At 42.9% G+C, this 17,877-nt stretch overlaps 1 protein-coding gene across 1 annotated transcript in view; it reads left to right on the forward strand.

Annotated features, from left to right (window-relative positions):
* Positions 1 to 17,877, forward strand: part of CEMIP (cell migration inducing hyaluronidase 1) — a 134,923-nt gene that overhangs the window by 87,516 nt on the left and 29,530 nt on the right. Inside the window, exons 10-14 of the mRNA XM_081337224.1 lie at positions 2,307 to 2,448; positions 3,366 to 3,557; positions 13,361 to 13,536; positions 14,257 to 14,466; positions 17,269 to 17,474. Of these exons, the coding sequence (XP_081193350.1) occupies positions 2,307 to 2,448; positions 3,366 to 3,557; positions 13,361 to 13,536; positions 14,257 to 14,466; positions 17,269 to 17,474 (926 nt within the window). The remainder of the gene's footprint in view (positions 1 to 2,306; positions 2,449 to 3,365; positions 3,558 to 13,360; positions 13,537 to 14,256; positions 14,467 to 17,268; positions 17,475 to 17,877) is intronic.

The raw sequence follows: 17,877 nt of genomic DNA on the forward strand, positions 1-17,877 counted from the left end.
CCAGTCTCCAGTGATGGAGCATCCACAACTTCTGAAGGCAAGCCATTCTATTGGTTGATTGCTCTCACTTGTTTGGAAATTTCTCCTTAGTTCTAGGTTGCTTTTCTCCTTGGTTAGTTTCCATCCATGGTTTCTTATCTGGCCGTTTGGTGCTTTGGAAAATAGGTTGACCCCCTCGACTTTTTAGGAGCCCCTCAAATATTGGAGCAGTGCTATTATTTGTCCCCTAGTCCTTCTTTTCACTAGACTAGACATATCCAATTCCTGCAACCGTTCTTCGTATGTTTTAGCCTCCGACCCCCTAACCATTCTTGTTGCTCTTGTCTGCACTCTTTCCAAAGTCTCAACAACTTTTTTTTGTATTGTGTGAATACTTCCTTTTCTCAAGCAACACTTTTAACAGTTGAACATCTTCCCCCCAAAAAAACTATTATTTTGAGAGAGGGGAGGGAAGGAAATCTGCATTAAATATCTCATTTTTTTGTGGAACAAGGTAGAGGATAATGTGTACAACATGTGTGTTGGGTGCAGTCCCTCTTTAGGTCCTATCTGCCATGTCTGATACCGATAATCCCTCTGTTTTGAAATGCCAACTAATTAAGAAAATTCCATTCTTCTGTCACGGATGGATCAGAAGCCATCACGCTGCCAATCCTAACAAGTAATCCCATCGCAAACCATTTCATGATGATTTATCATCGTTTAACAATGATGAGTCAGTAATCTGCCCTGTTCCAAAAAACGCTCCCAAGTTTTCACAGATTTCCGCGAAGAACTTGGCACCACTCAATAAAAGCAAAGCAAAATCTTTAACACACCCCTGAGGGACAGCACTTGAAAGAAAAGATTTGCCTTGAGCCATCAAAGGAGCCTGCGACCCACGGATTATTTTCATAGAGAGCAACCTGCTGCTTGTTATGTTGGACTCGCTCCTGGATCAACCTGGAATCGATCGTTCTTCTGTCAGAATTGTTATTCTCTGTCTTCTTGCTGAGTTGTCTTCAGCACGTGGCTTTCAGTCTAGGTGTCATCAGGCCCGTGCACCTTTTAAACAAGTGGCAGCATGAAACAAAAAGATATTTGAGTCAGTCAGGAGATTTGAGTCAAAAGACATTTGAATCAACATTTATTTTTGTTAAAAAAAATTACTGATACAATTCCCAGCACAGGTCAAAATGCTTGGTCATGTACCCACTTGATGGAAGCAGACTTTGATTTTGCTTTGTCCCATATTCTGTTTTAAGTGCAATTGGATGGTGATGATGAGTCTCAGGATAATTCATAGGCTGTTAAATTCACAAGGCAAAATCTTTGAGAATTAGAATTTGATATGTCTATTTTGAGGCTACCTGATCATCGGAACTCTGCGTAGCTAATCACTCAAAAAGAATAAAAAAGAAAAGAACACGTCAAAGAAAAGGGAACATGACCAAGAGAACACTGGCCCCATAACACATCACAAATCAAAGCCTGGGAGAACAAAAAAATTGTGAAAAATCAATAAGGCGTGGGATTACAGATCTGCAGGAGGGATATCATTGAAGAGAGAGGTACCACCATTGTGAAGATCCACTTCCTGGTCCCTTAAAATGGGATTGTTTAATCAATTTGACAAAAGCAAGAACAAGTACAAACTTAAGAAATAACTTATTCCCTGCCTTGAATTATTTATAAAAACGATAAAGGCTGGATGAAAATCGCATCAATAAATAAAAGATGGAAGTGTTAACAGCTGACAGGTTATTTCTATGCATCCCATCAACTTAAAATAGGAATCTTGCAATATAATGGAAGAGCCTGGGTCAATTAGAAGCCTTTTGGTTTGGGCTGAAAAGAAGAAAAAGTGGATTAAATCTCTCGTTCCGAAGCGCATTTGAGGGCCACCAGTAAAAAAAAAACAACCCATCCATTTTAAGTGTAAGGGACTTTTGCCTTGGAATGTTCAAGAGCACAAAGCATCTAATGACGATCTTAAGAGGAAGAAAAGAACGGGTTTTCCATAACTACAGTCCAAAGCCAAGAACTGCTTGGTAAGGCTCATATTATGACCTCAGACCTGGGGGGACCCAGTAGAGATGGTGTGAAATATGCATTTGTGTTTATCATGGTGCCTTCGAGGTAAATTCCTCTTCCACTCAACTCACTGCAATGCTTTAGATAAGAAGTTACCAGGCAGAAAATACTTGTTTTTCCTCTTCTCACAAGTGTTTCTGAGCCTATGATTCCAGTTGTTGTTGTACGAGCTGTTATGCTTGACGGTCATACGCTTGGCAATTATTGTGTTTGCATTTTGATTCTCCTCCCAGGCGGTCACACTTGAGGGAACGAAACTGGCAACTGAGGTCCTATACAAAAAAGGCCATGATTATAGGTTTTTTTGCCGTGGCCCAGAGCAGACGGAGAAAGGCTGTCATAACTACAGAGTGCGCTTCTTATGTGGCCAACCTGGTAGGTGACTCATTCTCAAAAGTTGAGCACAGTATAATTGGGAGGAAACTGTTTTGAAATTTGCTCTACTGATCTATATATTCTCAAGGCAGCAGGAAATTTTACCTCAGAGATTGAAGCAGAAAGTGCAGTCTTTGCACGAGTCTAAAGCTTTGGGTTTTCTGCAGTAGCTTCTGTCACGCAAATGCTCTCCATTTCCAACTTGGCTTTCCATTCTCTGTATGAGGTTATTAGTCTTCATGCAGCTCTCCCAGCTGCTGAAATACAAAGCAGATAAGGGCTGACTCTAAAAGGACATAGAACACGACAGAGTCCTGAGATGGCACAAAGGGCTATACTATTTGTGCGTGGTTTAGGGTGGTTTTCTTTTTGTTGTTTTAGAAAACTTCAAATGGCAAACAAGTGCAGCCAGGTGAAGTCTATGTTCAAGTCTTTCCCTGTCCTGCTAGTTTTCTACATGCATGGAATATTTTCTTCGGGGCATTTTGTCCGGTGTGAATGGCACTCAATAGGCTACCATCCACACAGAGGCCCTTCTGCTTTTTTCTCAGGCTTTTGTCAAGGGAATGGAAGGGAAGATAGGGCAACCTTACACTGTTTTCCATAATGGCTATATGCAAACTCTCTCTGTGTGTAAATAACAATAATGACAGCTTCCTGGTTATAATCATCAGATCTACGTGGTAGATTGTGGCTAAATAACAACAACAGAGGAGCTGCTTATTGTGCTTCCTGGATAAGAGGAAGACACACAAAACTAGCCTGTGGTTGACAGCAACAACTGTCTTGTCTTTCCAAAATCCTTGCTTCATGAGTAAGAAACATGTTTGGGCCGTGGGGAATTGGAGAAGAAGAACGTGAGATGTTCTCTGCACTTCCTGTCCTCATCCACTTCCTTTCCCTTGTTGGCTTTTCAGCAAGACCCAAGCTCACCGTGCGGGTGGATACCAACGTGAACAGTACAATCCTAAGACTGGCTGACAACGTGCAGTCGTGGAAGGTGGGAGACAAGATCGTGGTGGCCAGCACGGACTATTCCATGTACCAAGCTGAAGAGTTTGAGCTCTTGCCCTGCAGAGCCTGCAAGCCCAACGAAGTCAAAGTGGCAGGTAGGGCTGAATGGATCACGCCTTGAAGGAGAGCTAAAGTCCTGTGTTTGTGTGGGTATCTCTGCGGCTGAGAGTATTATTAAATATTAAGTTACATAGTTGATCTATTATTCTTGATGTACAATAGCAGTAGCAATAGCACTTAGACTTATATAGCGCTTCATAAGTGCTTTGCAGCCCTCTCTGAGCACTTTACGGAGTCAGCCTATTTGCCCCCAACAATCTGGGGTCCTCATTTTACCAACCTCAGAAAGATGGAAGGCTGAGTCAGCCTTGAGCCGGTCAGCATCAAACTCCTGGCAGTAGGCAGAATTAGCCTGCAATAGCAGTAGCAATAGCACTTAGAGACCACTTCACAGTGCTTTGCAGCCCTCTCTAAGCGGTTTACAGAGTCAGCATATTGCCCCAAGCTGCTAGAGGGTTGTTGTTGTGGTTGATTTTGGAAAATAACTGTTTTCTAACCAAGCAGATTGGTTGTGGGTGCAACTTATCCCTGCTCTGCCAGCTCACGAGGGGTGTAGAGAGAAGATATTTTCTTTCTTCCATGCCTGGCCCAGAAAGCAAGTGGGCTGGCTGGCAAGGGAAGGAGTGAATGTTTGTGAACTCATCTACATGGAATTCGTGATCATATGTGGGGCATGTTGTGGACATAGGCAGTCAGGTGATATGACAAGGATATGATCAAAATCAGGAGTCACACTGATTTGAAGAGACACGTACCACACACAAACACACACACAACCTGCAAAAGGTAATCCCTTCTACTTTCCAGAATAGATGTGAAGTTACTCAGATAATTTAAGTAAGGTGCTTTTCAGCACTAATGCTCTATAGTTTGATCCTTCCCTTGTGCTCATTATCCTGGCTTGCCTTCAAAAGTTGTGAGTGCTCCATCCCTGGAGGCTTTTAAGAAGAGATCGGACCATCATTTGTCTGGGGTTGTATAGGGTCCGCTGCTTGAGTAGGTGGTTGGACTAAAAGACCTCCCAACTTTGTTATTCTGTTCCTATAATTCTGGTGTTTTCTTCTGACTATAAGTGAGTCCATACAACTGTAGCTTATTCCAAAACCATGTTTTAGCCAACTAGAGCTTTGGGTGATCTGTCAGCTCAGGGGATTAATGCCGGGTGGGACTGTTGATGGCTCTTTGACTTTGCAAGGAAATTGGATTGGATAAGAAAGGAAGAAAGTGTTGTGATTCACGGTCAGCCTGTGGGTTCGGCAGTTGGGCCGGACGATTCAGAGGAGGAGGAGAGGGGTGTTAGAGAGCCTGCAGAGAACAGCCTAGAGGCTTTGCAGAGCCCTCAGCCAGGCCCCTCCCATCTGGTCACTACGCAGACCCAGCTGTGTGAGCCTGACAGCGTGGATGAAGATGACCCACAGCTGGCCCTGTTCAAGGACGCCCGACGCAGGAGGCAGTCAATCAGGAGTAAACAGAGGAAGGCAATGGGGCACCTCGGAAGGAGGCAGAGAGAAGCCACGCCTTGAACTGTTTAAAAGGGGAATGGGTGGGAGGGCTGGTTTGCTGAAGGCAACCATTTGAATAGCTCCTGTTTCATGGTTCGTGTTTTTGTTTGGCTCTGTTTGCTCTGTTTTATGTCAATAAATTTGGCAGGCTTAGTTCCAGCCTCTTGCCTTTTTGTAAAGTGGTTGTCCCTGCCTTTTCTGCAGGGCCGGTAGTAGGCTGGTACAGAACAGAAAGGAAGATCAGATCAGCCCATACCTCTGTCACAGTGTAGGTCATCCTTAAATCGTGAATCCCGTTAACTCTGATGCAAGTGGCTCAGAAGGAAATACAGCTTTTTTTTTTTGGCCTGTGGTTGCCAGGGTTGAAAGAAAGTGGCTGGCTTGTGCCAATAAAAATATTTTTTGTGGTTTTTTTTAAATGCATCATAGCCTCATGACTAAAGACGGCAGGCATCTTTCTGCAGGGAAAGCGTCTCTCAGTTCTATTTTCTTTGTCCCCCCACCCCCACCCCCTTTGTTCAGCAACACTTACGTGATTGGAAAAACCACACTAAGTGAGTGTGACCCCAAAGATATCCAGAGATAATAGAAAGAAAACGGAATGTTGAATGTCTGTCCTAGACCCCAAGTGCATCTGAAAAAGAGGGTGCTTGGGAAGGGGGCTGAAGAAGAAGAAAATCTTAATGAATCCCTTCCTTCTGCTTGTCCCAAGGATAACAGAATATCAGAGTTGGCAGGGACCTTGGAGGTCTTCTAGTCCAGCCCCCCGCTCAAGCAGGAGAACCTATACCATCTCAGACAAGTGACTGTCCAGTCTCTTCTTAAAAATCTCCAGTGATGGAGCACCCACAACTTCTGGAGGCAAGGAGTTCCACTGGTTAATTGTCCTCACAGTTAGGAAGTTTCTCCTTAGTTGCTGCTTTGCTCTTCCTATGGATGGGTTTGCATTGCATTGCAGACCCGAGGCCACACATGGACCTGTGGTCCAGGATTAAAAAAAACCCAAAAACCTCAGATTTTTTTAATGCTTTCTCCAAAAGGGTTGGGTTACGATAAAGTACCTTTGCCGGTATCTACAGACACCAATATGTTGACATTCTCTGCACAGAGTATTTGGTGAATGAAGGGAGCTATTTTGGAACAATTTAAATTTGTGGTATAAACAGCCTTTCAGAGCAATCGGGTCCCTTTTGCTCCATCAGTAGGAAAGAAGCTGAAATGGTTTAATTTGAAATTGTGGGAAGCCTTTTTCTCCTTTCTGCCAATCTGCTCTTTAAAGTTAAGGCAATTTAACATCGATGGTTCATTTCAAGACAGCCATCAAAACAGATTAGACATTTGGCATCTGAGGGTATTTTTTGTTGTTGTTGTTCATTCTCATAAAATGGCTGCCGTGAGAGGAAGGTTATCTCCTTACAAAAAAACACGGGCAGACTTGATGGGGATGGCGAAGAACACCCAATTATCAGAAAGCAAAGAGCTACCAGTCACCCAAAGTTGGTTTCTATCAATTCAGTTTATCTTTGCCTTGTGTTTTTTTTTCCCCTTTGGCATCCTTCCAACGAAAGCACTAAGTTGTAGCTACCTGCTCTCTTTATTTCTCAAGATTATCTCCAGGGCAGATTTAGATCCCAAAGCACATGATGTTACAAGAAGGCCTGGACTTTGTAATATGCCAACTTTCCCTTCCTTTTTTTTTTTTACCCTTTCTAAAGCCAAGCATGTTAAACGAGTAGATGAAAAATAAAAAACCCCGTGAGTGAAGGAAACTAGCGGTTTGCACACTGACATCTTCACCACTTTCTCATTTATGACAACTCTTCGACTGCATTCACACAAGACTTTTTTTGATTTGACTGATTTTAGTGGCTGCATTTGTACCACAAGCAAGGTTGGGTTAGTTTTAACTTCCCCAGGGGGAAGTGGGGGAGGGGAGGGTGTCAGCATGTTGTGCTTTTTCAGTTTGTGGTTCAGAATATTATACAGATCCAAAAAAAACTGAATTGGTTCAAGAAACTAACTAAGGGTGTTGTGGGAATGCAAACCCATATTCACCTTAGGTCTATCAACCAGAGAACTTGGAAGCCCAGTTCTTTTAAGACTTTCAGAGGACTTTAAGAGCTCTGGAAGCTGTAGGCTTCTAACTGGTGGAGAGGCATATAGGCAGTTATCCCATTAGAGACCCACAACATAACTCTTTTGCTGGATCTAATGGGATGGGCAGGTGTAATCAGGAAGAGGTGGTCCCTCAAACAACCCAGCCTCAAACTTTGAAGGGTTTCAAGTCAGAACCAGGTAGCCTAAATTGGACCTAGAAGCATACTAGCAACCGATACAGCTCACAGACCAGAGATGTAACTTTAGGGCACGCATAATTGGCTGAGCAATTGCATTCTAAACCAGCTGAAGATTCCGGATACTCTTCAAGGGCAGTCCCATGTAAAACACATTACGGTAGTCCACCCAGGAGATGACTAAGGCATGAGTGACTATGACCAGATATCAGCAGCCTTCTCCAGATCTGAGTTTCCTCGTGGGAAGAGAAAGTCAAAACATTAATGATGAAGGAACCGATTTCCTGAAGCTCCTTCCTCAACACTCCTGTCTCACAACATTCAGTGTCCTTTCCTTTAATGCAGGGGTGTCAAACTCAATTTCATGGAGGGCCGCATCAGCATTGCGGTTGCCCTCAGGGGGCCGGGTGGGTGTGGCCTGGGTGGGCGTGGCTAGAGTGCGTATGGCCTACTGGGTGGGCATGGCCAGCTCTACATCCTTCGCATCAAGGGTGCCTATGGGGGCCTGGGCAGGAGTGGGACAGATCTGAGGGTGTCTGGCAGAAGGAGGGTCCCAGGGCCAGGGCCAAGGCAGTGGGGGCCGTTCCCTCACTGTTTCCAGGATGGCTTCACGGGCTGCATGAAACCACTTTATGGGCTAGATCTGGCCCCCCGGGCCTTGTGTTTGACATGTCTGCTTTAATGACTGCTATGCTGAAATCTGGTTGCCGTTGCAAGAATATAGCAGGGAAACCATGTTCAACAGGAAGTTTTCTTTAATAACATAAAATGGAAGGAGAACGAGTTTGGCATCCAAAATGTAGGATGATTTCGTTTTCTAAACAGCCGCTATCCCCATGACAGGCAAATGGGTAAAAGGAAATACCTCCCTCATTTGAGATATTTCAGTTTTCCTAACTGTATCAGATGTGGGTTTTCCTGCCATGGGCGAGCTCTGAGTTGAGAGTTTTCCACCTTCTGTGAAGGAGTCAATGCTTTTGATGCTTTGCATCCGGACTTTACTGAACTGGAGGCTTGGAGCAAAAGCAGACAAAGGACTACAGGAAAGCAGGAAGGGTGGTTCTGAGAACAGGAGATCAAACAAAACCTAAAATCCCAGCCATTATCTTTAGACTTTTAACTATGTGGAGGTGAGGCTGCTTTCAAATGTGGGGAGAATCGAATGTGGACAGAAACGATGCAATGCCTTTTTTTCCATGTAAGAGATAAAACTGTGAATAAATTGGCAGAGAAAATGATCAGGCAGACTAGTCTGGTTTTTTTTTTAAGAGGGCTGTTTTCAGTATGGCTTTGCAGATATGGTATAGGTCCTCCTGCTTGAGCAGGGGGCTGGACTAGAAGACCTCCAAGGTCCCTTCCAGCTCTATTCTATTCTATTCTGTTCTGTTCTGTTCTGTTCTGTTCTATTCTATTCTATTCTATTCTATTCTATTCTATTCTATTCTATTCCTATTCCTATTCTATTCTATTCTATTCTATTCTATTCTATTCTATTCTATTCTATTCTATTCTATTCTATTCTATTCTATTCTATATTGTGTAGGGAATCCTGCTTGGGCAGGGGGTTGGACTAGATGACCTACAAGGTCCCTTCCAATTCTATTCTATTCTATTCTATTCTATTCTATTCTATTCTATTCTATTCTATTCTATTCTATTCTATTCTATTCTATTCTATTCTATTCTATTCTATTCTGTGTAGAGAATCCTGCTTGGGCACGTGGTTGGACTAGATGACCTACAAGGTCCCTTCCAACTCTGTTATTCTATATTCTATATCTTTGACCCTGACCTGGGCAATACAAAATGGGTTATCCATAGATTTTTGCAAAGGTTTATGTTAAATCCATGGGAATCCTAACAGTATGCAGTAAGTGTAGGAAATGTCTGAAGTCAGATGGAGGCTTGGCTTACCAGGGCCCAGTTGTCTATTGTGCATTCTTTAAGAAGGAATAATGCCAGGGTTCTTTTTGGAGGTGCAGTGGACTAGTGGTTAAGACACTGGACTTGTTGACTGGAAGGTTGGCAGTTCAAGACCCAAGTACTATGTGATGCGGTGAGCTCCTGTTCCTTGCTCCAGCTCCTGCCAACCTAGCAGTTCTAAAGCATGCAAATGCAGGTAGATAAATAGGTACCAGTTCAATGGGAAGGTAGCACCATTCTGTAGCCTTGGCGAATAATCCTGCTGGCCACATGACCACAGAGGTATCTTTGGACAACGCTGGCTCCCTCGGCTAGGAAATGGAGATGAGTACTGCCCCGTAGAGTCAGACATGACTGGACAGGGGGAACCTTTACTTTCTTTCTTTTTTTATGCCAGTTTTGCCCTTCACAACTGGCTAAAGTTCAAACACACCCATAATTGTGTTCACTCAACATACTGAAATGGATTAGGTTTAGCAGATCCATTTGCCCCAAATACAGCATTTGGCTAAGTGGTTTTGTGGCTGAGCATGTTTTGTGAAGGCTCAAGCTCATTTGGCTGGCTTATCATCCAGTGAAAACAGATTTGTTCAGAAACCAGTTTATGTTATGATCATGTAATGAATGCAGACAGGTAGATAGGAAGTAAAGCAAGCAATGAGCAGTGCTTATTATAAAGATAAATATCTGAAGTGTTTTGATTTCTATGAGCTACTACCTCAGAATGTGTGGCTCAGAAAATTCCATGCTAGGATGGCACGTCTCCAGACGGATAATTTAAAAACTTTTTAACATTGATTTATGTCCCTGCCTGATGTTTCACAACATGTCTTTCACAAAAGCCTTGTGTGATATGCCCCAGATCTTCGAAAGCTGTTCCTAAGAAGTTATTTTTTGTTTGATGAAAGAAGAAAATGATTAAATATCCGGCTGGAGAATTCTCACCTTAATGATATTTAATTTTGACAAATTAAATGCAAACCAAGTCAATCTTTAATTTTGTCTGCTTCCAACCACTACTTTGATAGAGTATGATTGCTGGAAAACCACTCCAAGGCTAAATTTCGTCTTCAGTCTGGGGAAAGCAAGGCTTCCCTCTGACTTATCTTCTCAGATTCTCCCAATGCAAAAGCTTTTGCATGCTTTTTTAAAAAAATGGTAGCTATTCATTTCAATTGCTCATGAATAGAGCCTTGAGGAAGTCTGTTAATAATACATACATCGGAGTCTATATAGTGCCATCTTTCCTAAAGTAAGTGCCCTGCATATGCACAGATCTCCAGAAGTTCTCAGCTGGACTGGCCAATCCCTCAAGAATTCTGCAAGGGATAGGTGAAATCCACTAGAGAGGGAGGGGTTTTTTGCACCATCAGAAGGTGCAAAATAATAATAGAATAGAATAGAATAGAATAGAATAGAATAGAATAGAATAGAATAGAATAGAATAGAATAGAATAGAATAGAATAGAATAGAATAGAATTGGAAGGGACCTTGGAGGTCTTCTAGTCCAGCCCCCTGTTCAAGCAGGAGAACCTATACCAACTCAGACAGGTGAATGTCTAGTCTCTCCTCTCTTTCTGATTGTTTTTTCAGCGAAAGCCTTTAAGAAGTAAAAATGCTTCCTTTCCCCCCCTTTTTTTTACATTCCTCTCTTTATTTAGTTGTTTCAAAGGTGATCGTAATAAGCAGGAACCACACATGAAGAATCTAAATTGGAAAGGTTTTGTTAAAAAAAAATACTTAATAACCCACGGTGGATAAATTTTCTCTTATTTTAAGAAGAAAAAAACACACACATCAAGCTATACTAGGTTTTGAGTGATGCAAATTTACCTGACCTGCAGAATATTGAAAAATCTCTTCAGGCTACTTCCTTATTATTGTTTTGTATGTCATGAATTGCATGTTACTTATTCCATTCAACATTTAATCTGACTCCTGATGCAATGTAAGATTTGATGCAAGTCTCAGCTCAGCCAAAGGCTGGAATCGTAAACACGATTGGCCTTCAAGGACAAGAAAACAAAAACAAATCTAGAGGCATAATTTAAAGAGCCTTAAGTCGGATCCAGGAGAAATGCAAACATACCATCTCTCTCCAGCTATGCTTTTTGTATATCCAGAGTTGCTCATAGATGTGGTTGGATTATTTAATGCAGGACACCGTGCACACATCTAGCTACCGCTCTGATGGCATCGCTTCTCAATAAACTCATTTTTGCTGTGGGTATGTTTGCCATCGGCAATTCCTTTAACTTTAATGGCTGTGGTCATAAACATGGCATCACCTTTTCTGAAGGAGCAAAACACACCTACCCCAAACTTACCTCAAACCACCCGGTGGTTGTGCCCTTATCTCGGATCATGTCAAATCAGCAAAAGCACTTTGTGTAAACAGCATCCAGCACACGAGGTATCAAGGAAACCTCTTGCTACACATTCAACATTCTTGCAGGCATTTAACATTCTTAGCAGGTCTGGGCAGATAGTTAAGAAAACACGTGGTGCCTGAAAGCTGAGGCTAGCATAAATAAAAAAAAAACCTTGCAGCTTCCAGGTGGATGTTTTATAATCCACTTTTCTGGATCAGCGTGGCGGGTGTTTGAGCAAAGAGAACGGCTTGTTTGAAATGTTTTTTTGAACTTTTGGCACCGTTCATTCCGACAAACAAAATCCACTTTGTTACCCTGCAAACTCACAAAATTTTGGACTTTGGAATAGATGTAAAAGATAGTCCTTGATTATTCATTTGGTGGCCATTCAGAGTTACAATGACACTGGAGGAAAAAAGTGAATTGTGACTATTTTTCACTCTTATGACCGTTGCAGCATCCCCATGATCACGTGATCAAAATTCAGCCACGTGGCAAGGGGTGTGTGTTCATATTTACGTCGGTCGCAGTGTCCTGGGGTGACGTGATCCCCTTTTGTGACCACCTGACAAGCAAAGGGGAAGCCAGGTTCACTTAACAACTGTGTTACTAACTTAACAGCCGCAGTGATTCACTTAACAACTGTGGCCAGAAAAGTTGTAAAATGGGGCAAAACCCATTTAACAACTGTCTTGCTTAGCAACAGAAATTTTGGGCTCAACTGTGGTCGTAAATTGAGCACTGCCGGTATATATATAGAGAGAATCAAATATTTATATGGAAAAATGTGGTAAGGCTTTGATAGGTCTTCATGATCTAGGCCAAGGGTATTTATTTATTTTATTTATTTTATTACATTTATATACTGCCCTTTCCCGGAGGACTCAGGGCGGTTTACAGGGAATTAAAAACCAAAAATACAAAAGTTAAAACCAGTTTAAAAAAGATTAAATTTATCCCTGTACAAATAAAACCCCAATTAAAATAAATTAATCCTCAGCCTGGGCCAGAGAGCTCGAAGAGGCCCTGGCGGAATGAACGGAGGTCGGGGGCAGTCCTCAGCTCCACTGGCAGCTGGTTCCAGAGGGCAGGCGCCCCCACTGAGAAGGCCCTATCCCTGGGTGTTACCCGCCGGCAATCTCTTACCGGTGGGACCCTGAGAAGACCCTCCCTGTGGGAGCGCACTGGACGAAGGGAACTTGATGCTGGCAGCAGGTGTTCTCTCAAATACCCCGGACCCAAGCCATGTAGGGCTTTATAGGTAATGACCAGCACCTTGAATTTCACCCGGAGGGCAACCGGAAGCCAATGCAGCTCGCGGAGTAGAGCTGTTACATGGGAGTATCGGGAGACCCCACTTTTATGACTCGTGGACTTCAACTCCCAGAATTCCTGAGCCAGCCACACTGAGGGGAAGGGAGAGGTTTCCATGCTGAGCCATGGAATTCTGGGAGTTGAAGTCCACGAGCCATAAAAGAGCCAAGGTTGCCTACCCCTGATCTAGGCATAAAACTTGGGTTTTTTTGGTACGGATATGGCTGTGTCTTTGGAAAACGGATTCAATTTATTGAGGACAATGGATTTTCCCATCTTTTGCTGTTTGGTGTCTTCTTCACAAGATGTCCTGGCCCCTTCCCACCCTTCAGGATAGGTTCCTGGCCGTGCTGATCTATTTCCCTCTGAACCTCCCCTATTAACTTAATCTTTCCCTTTTTGTGACACCTTGGATGTTATCCTTTCCCCTAGGAAAAGCCAACTACCTTCACACAGGAGAGATAATTGATGGAGTTGATATGCGGGCTGAAGTCGGACTGCTTACCCGAAACATTCTGGTGATGGGCGAGATGGAGGCCAGATGTTACGATTATAATGCCCATCTGTGCTCCTTCTTTGATTTTGATACTTTTGGTGGACACATCAAGGTACGGCTTGTAGCTCTGCTTGGCTTGGGAATCTTCTCTGAATCAATAGCCTAAAATAACACGCCAGAGATGGCGAAATTGACTGCTCTGATTAAAGAAAAGACTTTTGCTAGCTTTATTTCTTTGGGGCTTTTTCCTTGAAAGGGAAAGAAATGAAATTTTAACTCTGGAACTGGATGACTAGAACTATTTATGACTGCAGAAGCACTGCGTGGAGTGGTTTATTCTAGTTGAAAGAGACATTCTAGTTCACGTTTGTATCTGTAGCAAAGACAGTTGGAAGTTCTTCCTTTGTATAGCTTTTCCCCCCCTCTTTTCGTCTGCCTCCTCCAACTTTGCTTCCCCCCCCCCCCCGTAACACAAAATGCCAGTATCACCATCTTCCAGTCTGGAATCTTAAGAAGCTGGGGAAGATAGCATTGTAGTTCAGCACCTCTGGAGGATGCCATATCAACTTTCTGAAATGCTGCCATTAACTTGCATTGGATTATTATTGCAGTCTGGCCTCAATCCTTTCCATTGCTTCCTGTTAGAGAGAATTAAGAGCCTGCTTATTTATTTATTTTTCTCCTTTAAAAAGAAAATCCAGTATTTTAAATGACTTCATTTGGGCTGGATGCCCCGGATCGTGTGCAGCGGCTGTGTATTTTTAACCTGCCTAAAGATGCAAGTTCGGAAACTTTCATTCCATATTTTCACTGAGCTATCTCTGCTCTCTAGATTGGACTTGGATTCAAATCGGTCCACATGGAAGGCGTGGAGTTGAAGCATATGGGCCAGCAGTTGCTAGGACACTACCCAATTCACTTCCACATGGCTCAAGACGTGGATGAGAAGGGAGGCTACCAGCCACCTACTTATGTGAAAGATATGTCCATCCACCACACCTTCTCTCGTTGTGTCACCGTGCATGGCTCCAATGGTTTGCTGGTAAGATGCTGGGATTCGACTCTCCTATTGCTGCAAACATGAGATGCGGTCAGGTAGAGAGAAACTGATGGGTTTGGTTTTCTGTCTTCGATCTTATTATGCATCCACATAAGGAGTGGGGAGATAAAATTTCACTTGAGATGAACTCAACAGCTGCTAGTTTCGTAGACCACCAATATTGTTTTCTTGGTAACGATACTAGAATAGTTTGACATTTCCTTTTTCCAGGATTCTTTAAAAAAAAAAGTCCAGTTCAACCTACAGGTTGAATCCTGCTTAATTTTTTTGAGATTAACCAAGCTAGGTACTAAGAATTTCTACTTGCAAGGTGATCCTAGTGCAGGTAATATTTGGATGAAGGGGTGGTGATCCCTCTTGCATCCTCAAAACATGTGGCTGTCATATCAGCCAGGATGGGACCGTTCCCCATTCTTCTTCTAACTCCTCAAGACGCTCCTTAATCCATCACTTGAACTTTGTCTCCTTTTGGGGGTGATTTAATGTATTTCCAAACAGAGCTACACCTGCAACCAGGTAAACCTTCTGTAACAGAGATATGTTGTCTTCTCTGTTTAGAAGCAAACTTAAACACAAGCATCAAGAGCAGTAGGTTGGGTCAGCCCCGTTGGTTAGTTATTTGCTGTCAGTCCTTTGTTAACTGGAAGAGTTTTATTTGGACCTTTGGACTACTGTATATTCATTGTTGTTGTAGTCGTTTTGGATTGTTTTGGATTGCTGATCTATTTGTTTTGCTGCTAGCTGCTCCATCTCACCGCAGCAAGGTGGATCGGCAGGTCAATTGCTTCAATAACATAAATTAAATACAAGTTGCAGGTGCCGTGTATATGAGTCATAGGCATGAGCCAGCCTCAGGATGAAGGCCGCAGAGTTACTGTACATATACTGAAATGGGTGTGAACTTAGGCAAATTCAGTTGGGGTGACTTGAAGATTAGCTTGCAAGGAACTCCCAGAAGTGCTTTTCAAAAGGCAACTGGCCTTTCTTGATTTTTTTTCCCTTGAAAATGTTTTGCTTCTCATCCAATAAGCTTCGAAAGGAAGCTTTTTCAAGGGAAAAAAAAACAAAACCAAGAAAGTACATTTGCCTTTTGAAAAGCGCCTTTGAGACAACCATGACCTGGATGATTGTGAATCTCTATAGACGCTCGCAAGGAATTGTATCTGTATACAGAGAACTGCAAGTATTTGGGAAAGCATCTAGGCAACCTTGGCTCTTTTATGACTCGTGAACTTCAACTTCCAGAAGTCCTGAGCCAGCATGGGGAAACTATGGCCCCTTCATGATTTGTGGACTTCAACTCCCAGAATTCCTAAGGCAGCTACGCTGAGGAGAAAGGGAGAGGTTTCCAAGCTGAGCCATGCTGGCTCAGGAATTCTGGGAGTTGAAGTCCATGAGTCATAAAAGAGCCAAGGTTGCCTACCCCTGATCTATTCTATCAAAAGAACAAGGCTGCTCTCAAAAACAGGAATTCATCTTGTACTGGGTCAAATTATAAGTTCATCTAGGCTCATATGGTTAACATTATTGACAGCCATATCCAGTTTTTCCGGACATACCTGTACATACCAGGGACCAAATTTTAGAGCGAAACCAATAAATTGCAACCCCCCTATTATAATGTTTGTGATAGCAGAGCCTCATAGTCTAAAGAAGCTCTTAGGAGTTTCTTTCAACTAGTCTTTAACTGCATGGATCGTCTGCCCAGGCAGCAAACACTGCTAATGGGACAGCTTTTTTTTAAAATTCCATTTATATCCCGCTCATCTCCGAAGACTCAGGGCGGCTTACAAGCTTAGCAGTAGCCTTCATTCTATGTATATGCCTGCTTATTAGGGCTTTCACACACACCCCAAGCGGCATTATTACAAAGTCAGCTTATTGCCCCCAACAATCTGGGTCCTCATTTTACCTACCTCGGAAGGATGGAAGGCTGAGTCAACCTTGAGCCTGGTGGGACTCGAACCTGCACTAATTGCAGGCAGCTGGTGTTACTTAAGGAGGCATTAGCCCACTGCTCCACCAAGGCTTTTCCACACCAGCTTATCTGGTGTGAAAAAATACCATACATAACTGAAACAAACTCCCCACACACAGACACACACACACCACACTCAGGACAGGCAAGTAAATCAGTCTGGGCTGCCTGCCATCTGTACCGGTTAAATTGTAAAATGCTGCTCTGGTTGAAATGCCTTGCATTTCTGCTCTCCTCGTTGCCTTCCTAAAAACTGAGGCTGCGAGGCAAAATGTGATGCCTTAACATCCTGGCCCTGAGTTATGGGGAGCGGGGTTGATATTTATGGCTGCAGGGTCGCACATTCAGCCAGAAAACATTGATAGGGTCTCTCTCTCTCTATGTGGTGGAAGTGGTCCCTGGGTGTAAAATTTAATGAAGCCTGGCAAAGAGCCATCCAAAGGGAAGAGTTTCCAGATGCATTTCGAGACTGACCAACTATGGCCGTTAATGCATCTGCTACTGGTAATTCCATTTTTAATTCACGGCTCTGGCTTTAATGGGAGAAGAGGGCCATCCCGTTCCTTTGTCTGATTCTTAGGCATTGCATCGTTTATAAATTCTCTGACTTAAAGCCCTGTTTTCTTTCGGGCATATGATGCTCCAAGGATGGAAGGAAGGAATGGGCGGGAGAGGATTAGAAGGGAATTAAGTTTATAGTTCTCATAATCTACTGCATGATACCTTATATTGGTGAAGGAAAAGCCTCTTCTATGTACTTGCTTTCATTCATTTTCTGTCCATTTCATTTGCTTTTGTCCATTCAGATTAAGGACGTGGTTGGATATGACTCTTTGGGCCACTGTTTCTTCACTGAAGATGGCCCAGAAGTACGTAATACTTTTGATCACTGCCTCGGACTTGTGGTGAAACCGGGCACTTTGCTACCCTCGGACCGGGACACAAGAATGTGCAAGACCATTACTGAAGATGCTTATCCAGGATATGTCCCCAAACCTAGACAGGATTGCAAGTGAGCAGGGAAACCTTTCATTTTTTATTTTTTTAATTATCTCTGGTTTTACAGAACGTTGCACGGCTCGCTGAGCATAGAAGGGGAACTCATAATCAAATGAAACATTCGTTGTTTTACTTGCCTGAAATAGCCACCTGAACGTTTGGTTCCAAAAAGGCATTTTTTCCATGAGGACACATCAGACCAAATCAAAATCATTTTAATCGTTTGGCTCTCCAGTGGGAAAATAGAAGTGCATGCTTAATTCAGCATTCCTATTTAAGAATGCCTAGCCGTTATTTCAGACAAAGATTTAGCTTTTTGTTCATTGTTTTTCTTTTTTCTTTTTTTTCTTTTTGTTTTGAGGTTAGGGTTAGGGTTTCTGGGTATCGATTGAACTGGATAAAATTCCATGTATACA

The sequence above is a fragment of the Vipera berus genome (genome assembly GCF_964194415.1).
Source record: "Vipera berus genome assembly, chromosome: 12".
Classification (NCBI taxonomy): Eukaryota; Metazoa; Chordata; class Lepidosauria; order Squamata; family Viperidae; genus Vipera; species Vipera berus.